Below are 19,307 nucleotides of genomic sequence, written 5' to 3'. Positions count from 1 at the left end.
ACCAAAGGGACACCCACCAACCGCAAATCCCCTGAATGAGGGCCGAGTATTGTCAGCAGCGTATAGCCCAATTGCACAAGTGCGCAACAGAGAGTCAACAACAAGCCAGTGACTCTTCCCCCGAAAGGCATTGGAGGGAGGGCATACCAGTGAGACGAGAGCCCACCTGGCAAGACAGCAAGGGTGGACAGTATCAAGCCTACTGGTCACCTTCACGCCCCCGGGCCAGGCTACACCTAATTTTAAACCTGTGCTGTAGAGATGAGTTTTTAGTAGACACTTGAAAGTTTGCACTGAGTTTGCATTTCTAACAGTAGTGGTGCTCTATGAGAAAAGGCCCTGCCGACTGGCTTTATGTTTCCTAACGGAACTCAGTGTAATTTCTGGTGTCTCTTCAAAAATCTAATACAAAAAGCTGTAATTTCATTAGATATTCTCTTCTAGTTGCCAATGCTCTTTACCAAACTCAGCGATGCAAACTATTGAAGACCTGAAAAGGCACCATTTTAAAAGTGGAAACATTTAATATATCAGTGTAGTTTCACAAAACAAGGCAATTTTCAGGTTATTACTGCCAACATTTTACTACCATTATGAAACCTATAGCTAGAGTAATAGGTTTCATAAAACAAACAAAAAAAAACATATCCAAGACAGCTTTCAGAATTTTACATTTTTACCAATATTGCCAATACCCTTCCAACATGTAAATAACAAGATATTCAGGAATTGTTACATTTGCCTTAATGTTAACACGGGTCTTGATTTGATTATGCCCACAGTAAGTCACGTGTAAAGTATTTATAGATCTATTTGAAAGCAACATTAGCTGCTAAATAGCATTTCATGGTTTTGGAGTTGATACAGTTGCACAGTTGCATGAATGTATTATTGAAAGTCGGTCTGAAACAGTTTTACCCAAGTGTTAATTAGTAAACCTACTCAAAGCACATCTGTTATTTGAAAAACAAGTTAGGAAATCCCGTATGACAAAAATGTATGATAGCAAAACAAACGCAAACATTTCCGTGTTTGACCGCTAGGTTTTCTGGGTATGACTCAAATTACGTAGAAAAACAAGAAGTCAAAGCAGCTCTACCGAGATCGACAGAGATCACAGGTTGTAGTCATCTGACAAAAAGCTGTCATATGACCTGTAATGATTCAATAAAGATACTGGTTGGAGATGCAGAAAAAATTATGTACGTAGGACCTGTAGTCATACATGTAAGACCAACACTCTAGACGAATTACATTACATTACTTAGGCAAGTTCCGTTCTTGTCTGAACGCCTGGACATGGGTAACATGTATTTTGTTAGTTTGGTGTTGTGTTTCCTTGCTATTATGGGTCTTACGTGGGCTGACTACGCTCCTGACGAGGTCACAGAACTACCGGGAATGGGTTTTAAACCAAACTTCAGGCAATGGTCTGGCCATCTGAAAGCCAGCCCTGGAAAGTTTCTCCATTACTGGTGAGTAATACGATATGTTTTAGTCTTGCCTTAAAAAATGATAGGGTTTCCGTGTGTAGTGTGAGTTAGGAAACTCCAGCTCCATGCACAACATCATTTTGCTACAATTTCAGTCACCTTTCTTTCCTGTATTGCTTCTTCCAGCGTCCTGAAAATTGTGCTGTAGACTAAAACTTGTGAGGTTTTAGAGGTTTTTAAAACCTCACTCTATCTTCAAGAAGTTAATGATTTCCAGAATAACATGTGATCACTGTTTATTATTGGGTTGTGCAGGTCACACATACACATTGAAAAAATCTGCAGAAACCGTTGTTAGTGCTGAGTACACAAAATGCATTGAGCTTGTGTTTAGTGTGTTCCTTTCCTCAGCCAAGCCTTCCTTCCTTCCGTCTTCCTCCTCTCTTAGGTTTGTGACATCACAGAGGGACCCACTGACAGACCCTGTTGTGCTGTGGCTGAATGGAGGTCCAGGCTGCAGCTCTCTGGACGGCCTTCTATCAGAGAACGGCCCCTTCCATGTGAGTTCTCCCAGCTCAGTAGTTACCCTAATCAGTAGGCGCTGTGATTTCAGTATGTAGTTGTGTCCCAGTGTAACATCATTATTTGCAGTGGTTTTGTGTTGCAAAGAATAACAAATTTATTTGGTCTCCCTCAGGTGAACGATGATGGGGAAACTCTGTACGAGAATAAGTTTAGCTGGAACAGGATCGCCAACGTTCTGTACCTAGAGTCTCCTGCAGGTGTGGGGTACTCCTACTCTGATGACCAGAAGTACAAAACAGATGATGACCAGGTGAGCTCACAGGCTGCATTCAGAAATGATTGGCTCAGTGATCTAAGTCTCTGCTTTGCAGTACAACTGTGTCAGTGTTCAGGGTTTTGGATCCTCCTTGTGGTATATGGACAGCGCCCAGAGGTCCAGAATAGGGCGGTGCTAACAGAACTGCCATATCACATCATGCTCTAGAGACTTAAGGTCAAGTGCCCGCGAACTCAGTTGTGATTGTATAGTGGTGGAATGAGCTACCTTAGCATGTGTATGCCAGCTAAATGCTTCAACAAGCAGTGTGATAAGAATTGGAATGTGAGATGTGAGATGCACTTGGGACAAGTGTGTGTCGTTCCATGACCGTCCCACATCCGCTGTGGAGCTGCCGCAACAAGGCTAGGACATTACAGACACGGATCACAAAATTGTGAGGTGAGAAAAATTTGGGTAAAAGGAATTGAACACCTATTTAGTTCCTGTCAGAGGTGAAACATGATGTATTTATTTCTGAACTTTCTAGCATTTTCTCTACTGACAGCTGATCCGAGATATTGCAGTTCCCTATTTTAAGCACTGAAGCATTAGTAAAGGATTTGTTTCCCCTTCATAATTAGGTGGCAGATGACAACTACCTAGCTCTGCAGAGTTTCTTTACCAAGTTTCCAAACTTCACACAAAATGAGTTCTTCATTATCGGTGAGAGTTATGGTGGGATCTATGCCCCGACACTCAGCCAGCGTGTGGCCACAGGGACAGCAAAAATTAACTTCAAGGTGAGTTGATTCTCACACTTCCCTCTTACTATCAACTTGTCTAAAGACTGAGCAAAGTAATTGAAAGCCGCAATATGATGGAATTAATTCCTATCCATGCACCTGTCAATGATAATATATGAGTGGCAGGTCATGAATCCAGTATGTAGCTGACCTTTATGAGGAACTTGTTTTAATGTTTTTTCAGGGCTTTGCAGTGGGTAATGGCCTGAGTAGCTACGCCCTGAATGACCAGTCTCTGATCTACTTTGGCTACTATCACGGCCTATTTGGAGAACAGTAAGCGATTTAGATTGGTGTTGATTGCATTAACTTTTATTGGGGTTGAAATCCATTCAACCATCCAATTGAATGTTTTCCTTAACACAAGGTGAAATAGACATGCAAAAATGGCCCATTGTTTCCATGACATTATCCATTGCTTCGGTTGAGTTGCATTTTTTTTAGGCAGGGGAGGTCATGCTGAGACCAAACGTTTCTTCAGGATGAGCCCTGCACCAACACAATTATTAAACAATATTGGGTGTACCCCCCAAAAATAAAAACATGAATACACAATTCATAAGATACAAACACATTCTTCATGGAAATATCCCTCTGTCATCCTTTTGAGTTTATTCCAAATGTAACTTGTAGAAAAATTCAAAGCGTGTCTACTTAACTCCATGCAGATTGCAAGTATCGATAGAGTTAACCATCCCTGAGACCGTGTTTGATAGTTTGTACTTCTGTATGTCAGCAGAGAAGTAACGTATGGTGATCATTTATGCCGGAGTGCTTTGAAAACAAAAAAGAATGAAGTGCATAAATCTACATGACTTCAAAGAGGGCCGGCCTGCTTTCACTGACCTCTTTAGTGCGTCTATGGGCCCACAATATATGTAACAGATGCAGCAGGCAAACTTATATTCAAGACGTTGCAGTATGTTTAAAGGTAAACTATCCTCTTGCAGATTATGGACAGACCTGAACACGAACTGCTGCAATAACGGAATCTGTAACTTCTTCAATAACAGCAAGGAGGACTGCAAGAGATTGGTAAATCTGGACACATTGACAATCATATAAGACATTTTGTAAATGTAATGAATTAATGACAAGTATACGACATATAGTAATGCATGCTAGGTTTTTATATATGGACGGTCCAGGGAATCAAATCCACAATCCTAGTGTTTCAAGTGCCCTGCCCTACCAATGGAGTTATACAGGACCACATTACACTGAAATACATACATGACATTAACTGGGCTTCTATATATGCAGAAGTGGAACTTTGAGTCATTTACTTGTGCCTTTGTTGGGCCCCATGTAGCTGAGTTGGTAGGGGATGGCACTTGCAATGCCAGAGCTGTGTGTTCGATTTACACTGAGGGCAAGTATGAAAATGTATGTATCACTACTGTCGCTCTGAACATGTTGTAAGTGTTTCATCCCTCTCAACCCTTGCCATCAAAGGTGGGCCAGGCCTTCAGTATCGTGTATGAGTCTGGGCTGAATGAGTATGCACTTTACCTGGACTGTGAAGGTGGAGTCAGGGCCAGAGCTTATGAGAGGAGCATGAGCCACCTCTTAAGAAACTACAGGAAGTACTGGAACACCTACCAGGTAGAGGTTTGGTCTCTCATGCTGTTTGATTTTGATTGCCTTGTTTTCAGACTGGTTCAGGTAATGCTTTTATTTTAATTATTATTATTTTTTAACTACCTGTATAGGCATGTTTGTACCTTATTTGACAGGGAAGTTAGGAAAGATAGAGGAGAGTTATTCTACTGAAGGAGCAATGGCCTGGTAGCTGCACCAACTGGACCTCCTTAGCCCACAGTTGAGGTTATTCTTAAGTTGTTTGGAAGCATGAGCACCACTGGCTTCCCTCTACAGCTACAGTATGCAGGCTGGGTTAGTCCTGGTGGGTCCCTTGATAGGTGAACAAATTCTGCTAGAAATTATAATGGTTGGCCAGTAGGGGTCACTCTTCCCTCTGGTGTACAGATCCAATCCTAATTCTAGGGTGCCGTTGTTTGGACATTAAACAAGTTTCCGACTCGTGGTCACTAAAGATCCCATTTCACTTATTATAAGAGTAGGGGTGTTAACTAGGGTATCCAGGCTACTTTTCTGATTTGGTCCTTATACCTTCTGTGGCTACCTGAGTTCAAGTTGGCTCATTCATCCCCTCTCCTCCGCCTGTAACTGTTGCCCAGGTCATTAGTACAAATGAGAATGTTCTCAGTCAACTGGTGAGATAAGTGTTAAATGAAAATAGAAAATGGCAGGTGTATGTTTATTAAAGCTATTGATGTGTTTCTCTACGTACATTAGGTGAAGTCTTCGGCTGGTCGAGCTCCTGTGGGTGAAGTTCCTCCATGCATTAACAGTACAGCTCAGATTAACTGGCTCAACCGGGGTGACGTGAGGAAAGCCTTACACATCCCTGATACACTCCCACCCTGGGACATCTGCAGGTAAACTGCACCAGTAGCTACACATTCCTAATTTACCAAGTCCAGATTCAAGAATGGAACTTGAGATTGAAAATGGTGAACTGCCAACGAAACAACACTCATAACATCTAAAAAATAAAATCTGCCCATGTAGTGACGTTGTGGGAGAACAATATACCAACCTATACCCATCTGTAAAGGATGTGTACTTGAAGCTGCTGTCTATTGGGGTCCGTGCATTGGTCTATAATGGAGACACTGACATGGCCTGCAACTTCCTAGGAGACAAGTGGTTTGTGGAGCAGCTCAACCAGACAGTAAGTGTACCTTATCCCCAGTCTGTGCTATTTTGAATGCCTTTTGAGAGAATGTATATTTGCTTTTATTCAAAACAAATTGAGCTACTCACATTATTCTAAGATCAAAACAATGTTCACCAACAACAGTGAAGTTGGACTTGAAATTCAACTACATCTTAGTTAATTACAAGTTAACTAAGATGTACCAAATACAATGTTCTGCTATTAGATTTTTTGCAAATCTACTAGCTACAGATGGCTAGCATCCAAGATCAAGGTTTTTGGTTAGTTCAGTGACAATTAATCCCTTACTGAATCATATTTGAGTAGATCTGATGGTATAACTTTTAGCTGGGTTGTGTTTCCTGGATGTATTTTAATTTAAATGTTGGCGCTTGTTAGCTTGTTAGTGTCCAGTATTGAATTCACTAGTACTTAATGTTTGGAAAGAGATGGCAGCTCTTGTGCAGACATTCAATGATCCCAGATACTCCAGTATGCAATAGGAATGGTATTGAAAATGAGGAAACCTTGAGGATCTTCACGACAGGTATTTGGATCATGTGGATGCTGGTTTGCTGGTTACAAATAATGTTTCTGTAACAAGGTTTTCATTATGAATGCTGTTACCTTTTCTCCACAGGCCACCACTAAGTACCAGACGTGGATATCTGATAACCAGATTGCCGGCTTCTATGAGCAGTATGGAAATATCACCTTCCTGACTATTAAGGTAAGCACTACTTTATTCCGAAATTGTAATTGTTCAGTTATTAACACACAAGATGTATTGGGCACATTTGAGTAAATTCCTTTTGCCTAGTTGGTAACAATTGCTGGTTACAGTGTCACTATGGTGATAGAAAATGGTTCGACTAGCACCTATGTTGACTGCTTGAATGTGAGAAAGACTGTGATCAAATGTCATGCAGATGTTTTAAGTCACCCTTAAGTCCCTGCAGTTGCTTAATAGCAACTGCAACATGCTGCCATCCCCTGCATTGTTGGAGGTACTGTCAAAGATGGCCGCCCAACCCTGTTTAAATTAAAATCAGAGCTGGATGTCTTGCTTTCTCCAACATCTTTGGAACTTTTTGTCAACTAATAGCTAGGATCAGATCATGAATTATCAAACACGTGAGGTCTTTTGTTTTAAAGGGCGAAAAAGTTGGTCTGTGTGTGTATATCAATTGTCAGGACATAATTTGCTGGACCTTAGTCTGTGTTATGGAGTGACCATTTGATCTCTGCATATGCTAGAGAGCCATCCTCTTTAGGGCAAGTGAAGTGAGTTTGGGAAATGTAAAATGGTTCACCCTTACATGGTTCACTTACGACCGTTATAGGTCTATTTCATGGCCTCTAGGTTATCAGCTGATCTCTCTGTAGACAATGTTCTCTGTCTACATGCATACTAATTATTAGGACAATGGTGAAAACCATATCTATTTAGTGACAGAACAATAGGAAGGATACACTAGGGAGACAGAGAGAAAACCCTGCCACCAAATTTAGGTACGTTATAAAATCATCCGAACTCCTAATAGTTCAGATTAAAATTCTGGCTGATGTACAGTTCGGTCCGGAAATATTTGGACACTGACACAATTTTTACCACCAACATGGATTTGAAATTAAGCAACCGATATGTAATTAAAGTGCAGACTTTCAGTTTTAATTCAAGGTGTTGAACAAAAATATTGTATGAAACTTTTAGGAATTGCAGCCATTTTCGTACACAGTCCCCTTATTTCAGGGGCTCAAATGTACACAATCAAATTAACACAGTCATAAATAAAATGTTCATTTTTAATACTTTGTTGAGATTCCTTTGCAGGCAATGACTGCTTGAAATCTGGAACGCATGGACATCAACAAATGCTGGGTTTTCTCCTTTGTAATGCTTTGCCAGGCCTTTACTGCAGCTGCCTTCAGTTGCTGTTTGTGGGTCTTTCTGCCTTAAGTTTTGTCTTCAGCAAGTGAAATGCACGCTCAATCAGGTTGAGATCAGATGATTGACTCGGCCATTGAAGAACATTCCACTTCTTTGCCTTAAAAAACCCTGGGTTGTTTTTGCAGTATGTTTTGGGTCATTGTCCATCTGTATAGTGAGGCACTGTCCAATCAACGTTGCTGAATTTGGCTGAATCTGAGCAGACAATATATCCATATATACTTCAGAATGCTGTTCCAGAACTGGGCTGGCTTTTTTAGATGCTTTTTGTCTAATCTGGTCTTTCTATTCTTGAGGTTTTTGAATGGTTTGCACCTTGTGGTGAACCCTCTGTATTTGCTGTCATGAAGTCATCTCTTTATGGTAGACTTGGATAATGATATGCCTACCTCCTGGAGAATTTTCTTCACTTGGCTGGATGTTGTGAAGGGTTTTTTTTTACCATGGAAAGGATCCTTCCATCATCCACCACTTTTGTCTTCTGTGGACGTCCAGGCCTTTTTGTGTTGCAGAGCTCACCAGTGTGTTATTTATTTCTCAAGAATGTACCAAACCATTGATTTGGCCACTCTTAAAGTGCTATCTCTCTGATGTTTTTTATGGCCTGTTTTACTTGCATTGAGAACTCCTGTGACCACATGTTGTGGGTTCACAGCAACAGCTTCCAAATGCAAATGCTACACCTGGAATCAACTCCAGACCTTTTTTCCTGCTTAATTGATGAAGAAATAATGAAGGAATAGTCCACACCTGTCCATGAAACAGCTTTTGAGTCAATTGTCCAATTACTTTTGGTCCCTTGATAGAGGGGGCTACATATTAAAGAGCTGTATTATTCCTAAACCATTCCTCCATTTTGGATGTGAAAACCCTCAAATTAAAGCTGAAAGACTGCACTTTAAGCCCATATTCATTATTTAACTGTAACTTTAAATTCCACTCTCCATATTTGTGTCTGTTCTTTGGTGGTGGTTTATTTTTTGTAATGGCATCATTCAGTGGCACATTGAAAAATGTATGTAAAAAAATATTTAGCTGTCATTATCCATAAGATTTTATTTGACAATCAGCAATACATGAAAAATTTTATACCAGGCAACAGATGCACATACCTCAAACTATCAAAGATAAAAACGCAATATCTTCAAAAAATTAATTCCTCATTGTGATCCTCAACAAAAAGATCCATCCATCCATTGCAGTGGCCATGGTAATCCTTTTATCATTGTTTTATCCTATTTTCTCAAATTATTTCCACTACTTTTCCAATAAGTTCCACTACTCCTGTGGTTTCTCAAGGGTTTTTCCAAATCTTGCTGTAATGCCAGATGCTGTGTTTGGTGAAAAGGAAACTGCCTTTGAACAGAAGAACCTCATGCCAACTAAAGCATGGAGATGGTGGCATTATGTTTTGGGGCTTACAGGTCTATGTATGAGACAGAATCAGGAAATGGTTACATTCGGTTACTGGCAACACCAGCTATTGAAGTTGGGTGTAATTACTATGAAATTGCATTTCGGTTGATTTTAATTGCGTACATTTTTTTGTGTGATTTGTTAAATTGGGTTAACTTCATCAATAACTATAGTTGGAATTTAGCTCAGATATCCTTGCCTAAATAAGTTCAAATATAATAATTTTCTTTATTTTAATGATTTTTAAGGGCTAAGTAATGGCAATCGTAATGACAGTACGCAAACCGGTTATGTCCATTTATTATTTTCTTTACTGCTCAATGGGCATAAGCCCTGTGTTCTAAACCTGTGATCCTCTATTTCAGGGCGCTGGTCACATGGTGCCTCAGTGGGCTCCAGGCCCTGCCTTACAAATGTTCCAGTCCTTCTTGTCCAACAAACCCTACTGAGCATGCTCCTGGGGCTGCTTCCAGTGTCGGGACCTGTTAGTGGGCAAGGATGACTGCCCTTCATTCTCAGGGAATGTTCACCATGAAATGGGATCTGTCCAAAGTTATTTTTTGTTTGAATTATTGATCAAATGATAGTGTTGCATGTCAATTTAGTTCATTAAATCAAAGCCACTATCTGTAACATAGCAAGTCTGCAAGATTGTAATCAGACAATGTTCTTGAAATAAACCACATTTAATAGCCTTACAGAAATATTTAAACATTTAAAACACCTAAACAATGTTTGTATTAGTGATGCTGTGTAACCCATTTCACTGTAATTTGCCTGTTTTCTATTTTTTTAACATTGTGTTTTAAGTTGTTGCCACTTGGAGAGCTAAAATGCTGTTGATATCCAACTGCTGAAAAGTATAAGATTCATTGCCTTTCTAATTAATGCATCTCATAAAATGTTTTTTATTTCCTTTGTATTATGTTTGTATTTTTACATTGTGGTAATGTTGTCCTGTCTTGCATTTATTTGCCTTTGGCCATAGAATTTAAAACAAAAAAGTTTCCCATTTTACTTAAATAACATATTAAAAATACATTCAGATGTTTGTCAATTACTCAGTAAATATAGTCTGAAAATACCCATGAACAAATGGGAGCTGAATGTTGTACACCTTTCACTTCTCTATACCAGCCTATACAATGTTTTTAAATCTGCTGTTGCCTGGTGGTTGCTAATCTGCATATATTATGAGTCATGCCCATCTATCCACAGATTGTCATTTATTTCTGCTTGTACTGTTTTGTTTCATTCATCACAAGTTGTTTCTTTGGTGTGTACTAGTGAGACTAACAAATATCAAATATTGACAAAAAATAGCACATTAAACAATGCATAATGAGAGAAAGAAAATGGAATCCAGACATTTCGGCTGGGTATTAGCTGACGAGTTCATTATGGAATATCGGAACCCATATAAGTTTGGCAAAAGCCGTTCAATATCCATCACATCCGTATGCAAATCAAATGAGAGAGCAAATGCTCTCATTTGGACGGAATATCGAAAGAGCCTATCGCTTATTCCCAACAGACAACAGCATTATTCAGGGTTGAACATCACCCAGAATATTAAATACTAAGCAGAAAAGTATTGTAGTCTACTAAAGTACCACACACCTGTTGTGAACATCACACATTTCTTGAATAAAACCATGCATATGTATTTTTCAACATAGGATAGAAAAACTAATTAAACCATGCAGAGAGTTGGATATGTGGACTGTCAGTGATGGGTTTTATTTTGTGACTGGCCAGTTAGTTTATCACCTAATCAAATAAGAACATTGTATACCACTGTTCCATATAATTCTGTTTCTGTGTAGTTCATGTAGTGTCAGTGCAATTCCCCTCAACATCAGCTTTGATAAACATGTTGGTCCAACTACACCACCCAACCTTTTGTGACATTTGTTTCATTGCATGTAGTAAATAATGTAGATATGTAGGACGAAAGATGTTCTCTAATCCCAGAAGATTTACATCATTTTAGTTGCTTGAAGACAATCAGGTAGACAACGATCAGCATACACCGGTCACTAGTCAACAATCGACTGTGTTCTCCCAGGGTTAAAGGTTAAAACAAAACTGACCATTTGAATTCAATGACTATAATCAATTAGAGCTTAATTCCTACCAGGACAATTCAAGATAAGATTATCAGATGACTAAACTGCTTCAGATCAGAAAGCATACTTATTTACACAAATGTATCATACTTCCCTTGGCATCAATTATGCTAAACAAATTGTAAGACAAAGCCATAAAGTTTGATTCAATTTCAAGCATTTCCAATATCATTCAAGTAATTGTTGAACAGTCATCTCTGCCCTGAGGAACAATCCCTTTGAACATGATTGCTTTTTGTCCCTTAGGTGTGTAAAATCTAATCTCTCTCAGTAAAGCACATTAGTGTATGTCTATTTAAAGACAGACTTGATACAATTATTTAACCACAATAGACTAAGACATGACTGAAATATAAAATATATTACAACTTTAAAATACTTGCCACACTACACAGGTTTAAAAACTAACTCAGGATACCTCTTCACACCTGTCTAATGTCTGTAATATCCATATAAAAATGTCAGGGAATGTTTGGACACATTCTTAAAAACACTTGATATTTTCAGTACTCATCGGTGAAGACACTCATTGGAAACAGGTGCCCTCTCCCACTGCAAAGTAATTTGGGGGATTGTACGCCACCTGGGGTGAAGTACTGTAGAGCATGCTGGGATAACAAGGACAGACCGAGGGAAGGGCTAAAAATGTCCAAATGGATTTAGTACTGCAGCCCACAAAGTGGAAAAAACCCCACAGAGAACACTGTCCATTACAGAAAAAAAAATAAATCTAAAATCAGATGGAAGCATGTCAGCCTCCTAGTCAGTGGTCACACTTGGCGCTCCGGTCAAAACCTTTCCATTCCAGAAGTGCTATGGAGAGGTTTCCTCAACAGGAGGTCAGACGTACAGCATGCAGGAGGCGAGAGGTCGCAGGAGGGATTGTATTTGCATGTGTCGGATCCTTCTCATCCTGGTCAGTGAAACATTTTCTGAATAGCAGCATTGGCCTGTAGCACTGGTCCTGTTCACCCATCCAAGACTCCTCCACCTCAGAATCCTACTGTCTGTTCAGATGATGGATCACATCCTGATAGATGGAGTTGGTAGTGGTCTGGCCAAAGATGAACGCACCAATGGTAACCATGACAACACCATAGACCACGATGGCATACCAGCTATGGAGAGAGGTGCTCAGAGTTCAGGCAGAATCGCAAAGAAATGAATATGCTCATTTACATTCAGGTAGGGAGTCGAGTCTTACCTAGTAGTTCGGACCTCTGTTTCTGAGAGCTTGGCCTGAATCAGACACAGACCTGCAGTGAAGGCAGACATGGTACAAAGGTGTCAAGTTTATGATAAGCTGCCCTGGTGCTGTAGTTAAATGTGCACTTCGTCTGTAAAATAATATTGTGAAAAGGTTCAATAGTAATGAATCAAACACACACCTGGAAAGACGAAGATGAAGCAGGCTGCCAGTCCTCCAATAAGGGAGATGACCCGGCCAATGTCGGGGATGAAGAGTGCAAGGATGAGTGTGAGTGTGAACCACACCAGGGTCTGCAACAACCTACGTCTCCCCTCACGCCTCACACAAACCTCCACCTGCTCACCTTGGAAACGCAGCCATAGCCCCTCCAGCACCGCCCTGAACAAACAGAATGCACTCCCATTTTAGTTATTTAGAAGACGCTCTGATCTAGAACCACTTAGATTAGCCGCATAATGCAGTGAAAGTATATTGCTTTCTTAGATTTCCTCATGGTCCATATACATACCTACATGCCATATACGTACCTAATTAATTGTTTATATCTTTTGCCAAAGATCAAACATGTCGAATGGACATCTCACCAGGCCATTTTGTTTCTTATCACACTGCTCATGCAGTAAGTATTCACAGGCCTAACTGCTATTTTTGAGCTTTCTGTTGCCTGACCTACCAATAAATCTCTGGTTTGTGACAAGACACGGCAGTCCTGTTAGTAATCTAATACATCCACAGACTGTGGTGAACCAACTTACAATGCCCCCTGCAGGACCGAGGCTTGGTCGGTATGTGGCAGCCAGGGTTTGAACTGCTGTCAGCAATGCAACAGCTGAACTGTCACGCACTGAATTAGACAACTGCGCCACTCGGGAGCCCCACTTATCTCTTAATAATAATTTCAGAAGCTATAATAGTGATGGAAAAGACACTAATTTCATTGAGCGAACCAGGAAAAGACTAATTCGCTGTAGGATTTAATCAAGACTATAGATGGGCATGTGCGTCACACAAAATAACTCTAGGGGTCTTACCTGCCACAAAAGTGCAGAATGGGATAGGAGGTGACCACACAGACCACAATGAAGGCCCTTGCGATCGCCACGGCAATGTCATTAGGCGGATAAGACATCAGAATGTCCTGACTGACATTAGCCCCGAACGTCAGGAAGCCACAGACACCTGAGGGAGTGTCCAGCATTAACACAATGTTAATCACACTGCAACGCGGCAACGCCCCACCAAACAAACCGTGTGCATTCACAGCAGACTGCGGACCAACACTCACCGGTACCAGTGTAGACAAAGAGGCAGATGATCATGCCGACGGTGACCACAACTCCCCATGACCTGATCTCACTGCTGCGCATGGTGTTAAACACAGGAACACTGCTTACATGACACTAAAAGATGCAAACGAGAAAGAGGGAGCGAGAGAGATTGGGTGAGGCTGCAGGTGATGTCAGTACATTTCAATGAAATAGAAAATGGCCACACCCACACGTACGGACAGACATGTACCTGGAAACCGAAGCATATGGTGGGCATGGCGTTCAACACTGCACTCCAGGAGGACGGGCTGTAACAGACACACTGGGTGATTAACTCGAACTCCGACAGGGACGGCTGGTTGATTCTGAACGGTGCTTTAATGAAGGCAATACTTTCAGGATCATTATGTCGCCAGACCAAAATATCTGGAGTTGCACTGTTCCAGAAACTTTGGGGCATGTGTGGTTAATTCTCTACGCAGTCGCTGTTATACCGGTGCTGGTCATAACATTTGAATATCATCAAAAAGTTGATTTATTTCAGTAATTCCATTCAAAAAGTGAAACTTATTTTATTAATTAATTACACACATACTGATATATTTCAAATGTTTATTTATTTTAATTGTGATGATTATAACTGACAACTAATGAAAATCCAAAAATCAGTATCTCCGGAAATTTGAATATTACGAATATATATTTTTTTGAAATGTTGGCCAACTGAAAAGTATGAACATGAAAAGTATGAGCATGTACAGCACTCAATACTTAGTTGGGGCTCCTTTTGCCTGAATTACTGCAGCAATGCGGCGTGGCATGGAGTCGATCAGTCTGTGGCACTGCTCAGGTGTTATGAGAGCCCAGGTTGCTCTGATAGTGGCCTTCAGCTCTTCTGCATTGTTGGGTCTGGCGTATCGCATCTTCCTCTTCACAATACCCCACAGATTTTCTATAGGGTAAAGGTCAGGCGAGTTTGCTGGCCAATTAAGAACAGGGATACCATAGTACTTAAACCAGGTACTGGTAGCTTTGGCACTGTGTGCAGGTGCCAAGTCCTTTTGGAAAATGAAATCTGCATCTCCATAAAGTTGGTCAGCAGCAGGAAGCATGAAGTGCTCTAAAACTTCCTGGTAAACGGCTGCATTGACCTTGGACTTCAGAAAACACAGTGGACCAACACCAGCAGATGACATGGCACCCCAAACCATCACTGACTGTGGAAACTTTACTCTGGACTTCAAGCAACATGGATGAATATAATATTCAAGTTTCACTTTTTGAAGGGAATTACTGAATTACTGAAATGAACTTTTTGATGATATTCTAATTTTATGACCAGCACCTATAGCTTTCTTGTATGGTACAGTCCACTCCAGCAAGAGCAATCCAGTTACATCAAAGCTAAATCAATTTCTGCAAGATCACATTCAGTGATCTACAGAGGGTCAAACAGAACCAAAAATGTATGTTATCATTGACATCTGTTCAGCATTAATCTGCATGGTGCCCATTTGATCTCAATATCGGTATCTGTTCATGAAGGAAACATTTAGATATTTGTGAGTACGTGAGAACTTTTGGAAGTAACCTGACATTTTGTTCTGAATGATGTACATTGTTTTTAAAGCAGTTGGTGTTACAGTGTAGCATAGTGTACCTGTGTATTTTGCCTAGTGCCACGCTAAATGGGATCTGAGCAGGTGTGAATGGGTGAGAATAGCAGAAACTATAGTTCAGGGAATATGTTGCTTAGTGAGCTTACCTGGTGGGAATATAACCGGGGGTCATCTCCTTATCAGGCCAGACGTATTTCAGGACAATGACTATGGTCACATACCAGGTGCCAATAACACTCAGCGCACTACAAACAGAAGACACAATCACAGTCTGGCCAGTTCTGATGCAGCCCGCTGACAAAATGGTGTCATCCTAGTGGTAAAAAGCAGTGGGCCAGTAAAGGAAACACTGCCAGACCAAATCCCCAGTCCAGCAAGGGGTCATTCAGCACATTTTTAGTTAACCTGAATCACTCTGGGGTACTTGTCAACACTGGCTCATATCCCAACCGTGTCTCTGGGTGATGCAAACACCACGTTTTCTAATTCACACATCCACATATAACACACGTGTGAAGCAGGACAAATACTAACACCTGGCTAATTATTATTATAATAGGTCCGACTTCAGTCACATGTACTTGTTGGGGACAAGGAGGCATACCTGGCGTATTTCTGGAAGCCAATCTCTTTGGGGATGGACAGAGGGAGGATGACCAGGATGCCGATGACACAAATCGTGAACTTACGGTCTAGATACCAGTGACCACCAACCGCACCGTCTGGCAAATGCGTTATTGCAGCTATCACTGCAGAGAGAAAGGGGTTGTGAGTACAGGAAGTGAGAGAAAAGGCTCCAGAGCAAAACTAACACTCAAGTCTTACTCAACAAAGTTTGTGTGCAGTCAATATCCAAGTGAAAAAATAAACTCACAGCGATCTAGCTGGTCTCCAATGACTATGAAGAAGGCGATGCAGGTACCAAAAGTATAGACCGCAATGGCCACCTCACAGATGACCCCTGTGACCTTCCCACACGAGGCCCGTACCACCTCCTGATAGGTGCCCTCATTACTGACCTAGAAAAAACAGAAGGCACCAGGAAGTGGGTTAGACGAGTGCCTCAGAACAGATAAGACGGTCCTTAATTGTCTATGTGTATCCTTAGGTAGGAGGTTGAGAGGGGATGTTGTTATCAACTGACCTGGGAGCAGTATGCCAGGATCACCAGACCGCTGATAATGAAAATCAGCATGAACTGGAAGACAGAAAACACATGCAGATCAACTACATTCTGGCGTGTGCTTAGTGCAGCAACTTTTACTTCCGCTCCTGGAGTACCACAATGTGCAAGCTTTTGAATCTTGTGGTGATTTTGTGTGTGTGTGTGTGTGTGTGTGTGTAGTGCTCACCATCTGTAGCACCACCCCTGCCGTCACACCACCGGCCATGTTGAAAGCGGCAGGAAAGTTGAGCAGTCCTGCCCCAAGCGCGGCATTCACCACGATGAAGACAGCAGCCATGGCCGACACCCCGCCCCTTCCCTCCCGGTCTGACCCAGACGGTCGGACGGACTCCACACTGGGACTCTGCAGTAGCCACGCCCTTTCGCCCGCATCTTCACTCCCAGCCTCAACCCAGTCCCCAACTGAACTGTTAATAGCCATGGGAGACCACGCCACTGACACACCACTTCAAAAGACCTCCAATTCACCCAACACTATCCAAAACTGAAGTGTGTTCAGACTGGGGTCGCAGGTTAGGGGTCAGGTGATGGGTTCCCGTGGCTTGTGACTTTTAGAAAACAAATGATTGCTTGTCAGTTCATCTTTAGAGTTGATGTAGTGTGAAACATCAGTCAACCCTCTCTTCGACCTGCAACAAGACAAATAACACACAGGCCTTTCAAAGTCTGTCCCACACTCTGTGACCTGGAAACCGAGAAAGGATCATTCACAAGCACATTTAAATTGAGGATGTGTGAACATATATTTTTTTTTTGCCAGAGGATAAAAATAAAACATGCAGGGATTTAGAGGCACAGATGGGATTGTTCCTGCAGGTTATCAATAAATGTATTCAAATGTTACAGGAGAGTAAATAAACTTGTATGCAAAACTAAGTTAAATTTCAACAAACCAGATTATTTAATCATTCTTTATTAGGAGAGTTACTAGACAGATGGTCTAGATAATTTTTAAACGTTTTACCTTAAATGGAAAATGTTATTAAAATGTATAGACTGCATATTCACTTGATTAAAGAAATGTAGCTATAACTATTTTTACATAGGATGTTTTGCAAAAGTATTTAAACCCCTGTCTAAGTAGCTTATAGTACCTCCCATTATTCTGTTCATATGAATCTGCTCATGACAACCTGTTTTTTTCCAATGATTACACCAACGAGAGGACAAAAGAATATAGATCTTTTTTTAATGTGCTTTATGGAGGGGTCACCATTACAATTAGCTTGGCAGGTAACTTTGGTACCTATAAATGTATTAATAGATCTTCTAGTACTACGAATCCAATTGAGACCAAGACCTAAACCTTAGGTCTTATGGTCACTGTTACAAGACGGGCCAGTGCCTTCTCAAGTAGCCTGAAAGACAGATGGGGCCCTTGAGTGGCACTATGTTAGTCTAGCAGTTAGTGGTACCAATTCAAGACCAGGGTTTACATCCTGCTCACAGATTAGCCCAGTGGTCCCATAGAGGGTGGCGCAAATGGCCAGCGCTGTTCGAGTTGTGGGGGTTTAAACCTTTCATATTGTGATTTTCTTGCGGCTCTCTAGAACAAGCTAAAAAGAGGAACTGCATTCAGTAAGTTCAGCCCAATTAATTTTCTTTTTTCACTTAATTGATTGTTTGATTAATCTCATCAGATATTATTCAGAACTGATCTGATCAGACATCAGTAAAATGGGCTGTCTGTGTAAACACTGACAGCCCGGAGTTCCCGGTAGCAGTGTTTCATCATGCAGAACCACTTTTTACAACAGGCCATAGAAACAGCTAATCTGACATATAGGCTACATTCAATGCGACACCAGTTTATGTGAAATGACATAATATATGAACAGTAACAACTTGTAGCTTGGGTGACTGAGCCACAGTTGGTGGCTCAGCAAACATGTTTGTCAATAACACAGTCCATGCCCAATAGTCTTCAGGCATTTTTCTCCGCGTCTCCTTGTACATTCTTAACCATGCGCTGAAGAGAGACAATCCTCGTGTTTTCATGTGACTGACACGAGTAAGACGTCTTTGTTAAGTAAATATGTATCTAGTAAAGTAACTATATGGCCTAGCCCTTATACAGTGGACACTGGCGCCGTGTTCTTCACTGTTGATCCTGAACAGGGCTTGGAGACTTGTGTTCCAACTCAGTACTAAAGAACAACAAAAGCATCCCTCCGAAATTCGATACCTTTACTAATAGTACATGTTGAATCAGTATAAGATCAAACAAAAAATACATACTCAGAACTAGTTACAGGCCTAGAAAAATCACGACAAATGAAGCTGATAGGTAAATTTAGCCGATTGCACAACTAAACACCGCATCAACGTCAGCTGTTGCTAGCTGGCTGCAACACCTTCAGAAATCAAACCATTACATCAATATTTTCTATAAACAATTCAGTTGAAAATAAATAAAATATGCTCGAATGCAAAGTCTACCTCCCGGCTGTCTCTCCGAAGTCTGGGTTATCCGGCAGTGTCTGCACTGAAATTGTTGCTGATGTAGCAACTACATTAAAACAAATCACACAATCATGTGACAACTCCAGTCGTAATCATGTGACGATTCCAGTGACATCATAAAAAAAAGTGCATCGTGGTTAACGTAGTTGCAAAATAATATCAGAAGGTGTGGAGATTTTTATATAGGCAGGGTTGATAATTTAATTTAGTGGATATGTAAGGTACTTTGTCTAATAAAAACAGATGTACACAAATCACATCCTACACAATTGACTAAATCAGTTAAGTTTCTAACATGTGGC

General features: G+C 40.9%; 2 protein-coding genes across 2 annotated transcripts; one reads left to right on the top strand and one right to left on the bottom strand.

The window, feature by feature from the left end:
* The first annotated feature begins 1,081 nt into the window (after nucleotides 1-1,081).
* si:ch211-122f10.4 (lysosomal protective protein) lies at nucleotides 1,082-10,045 on the top strand. The gene is made up of 11 exons (XM_010879709.4): nucleotides 1,082-1,475; nucleotides 1,882-1,993; nucleotides 2,131-2,268; nucleotides 2,859-3,017; nucleotides 3,205-3,296; nucleotides 3,971-4,055; nucleotides 4,476-4,625; nucleotides 5,340-5,482; nucleotides 5,616-5,778; nucleotides 6,404-6,493; nucleotides 9,496-10,045. The coding sequence occupies exons 1-11, from the start codon at nucleotides 1,300-1,302 to the stop codon at nucleotides 9,577-9,579; spliced, it is 1,392 nt and encodes a 463-aa protein (XP_010878011.1). The 5' UTR covers nucleotides 1,082-1,299; the 3' UTR covers nucleotides 9,580-10,045.
* Nucleotides 10,046-10,845: 800 nt separating this feature from the next.
* slc38a7 (solute carrier family 38 member 7) lies at nucleotides 10,846-19,300 on the bottom strand. The gene is made up of 12 exons (XM_010879722.3): nucleotides 18,982-19,300; nucleotides 16,709-17,171; nucleotides 16,501-16,554; nucleotides 16,231-16,375; nucleotides 15,961-16,105; nucleotides 15,503-15,601; nucleotides 13,988-14,045; nucleotides 13,755-13,869; nucleotides 13,501-13,648; nucleotides 12,648-12,847; nucleotides 12,464-12,515; nucleotides 10,846-12,377 (listed from the first exon to the last, which is right to left on the bottom strand). Exons 2-12 carry the CDS (start codon nucleotides 16,961-16,963, stop codon nucleotides 12,260-12,262), a joined length of 1,389 nt encoding a protein of 462 aa, XP_010878024.1. The 5' UTR covers nucleotides 16,964-17,171; nucleotides 18,982-19,300; the 3' UTR covers nucleotides 10,846-12,259.
* Between the last annotated feature and the right edge of the window lie 7 nt (nucleotides 19,301-19,307).

Source organism: Esox lucius, chromosome 2, assembly GCF_011004845.1.
Source record: "Esox lucius isolate fEsoLuc1 chromosome 2, fEsoLuc1.pri, whole genome shotgun sequence".
Lineage (NCBI taxonomy): Eukaryota > Metazoa > Chordata > Actinopteri > Esociformes > Esocidae > Esox > Esox lucius.
The sequence above is the reverse complement of the archived record's forward strand: the minus strand, read 5'-3'. Positions and strand labels throughout refer to the sequence as shown.

What these genes read in the sequence shown, in the direction of transcription:
- si:ch211-122f10.4 (XM_010879709.4), top strand. Translation starts at nt 1,300, where the DNA reads ATGGGTAACATGTATTTTGTTAGTTTGGTGTTGTGTTTCCTTGCTATT. An exon ending in CAGCAAAAATTAACTTCAAG is followed by an intron (nt 3,018 to 3,204) that starts GTGAGTTGATTC and finishes ATGTTTTTTCAG; the next exon opens with GGCTTTGCAGTGGGTAATGG. An exon ending in TGGAGCAGCTCAACCAGACA is followed by an intron (nt 5,779 to 6,403) that starts GTAAGTGTACCT and finishes TTTTCTCCACAG; the next exon opens with GCCACCACTAAGTACCAGAC.
- slc38a7 (XM_010879722.3), bottom strand. Translation starts at nt 16,963, where the DNA reads ATGGCTATTAACAGTTCAGTTGGGGACTGGGTTGAGGCTGGGAGTGAA. An exon ending in TGGAGACCAGCTAGATCGCT is followed by an intron (nt 16,106 to 16,230) that starts GTGAGTTTATTT and finishes TTCTCTCTGCAG; the next exon opens with TGATAGCTGCAATAACGCAT. An exon ending in GGCTTCCAGAAATACGCCAG is followed by an intron (nt 15,602 to 15,960) that starts GTATGCCTCCTT and finishes TTCTGTTTGTAG; the next exon opens with TGCGCTGAGTGTTATTGGCA.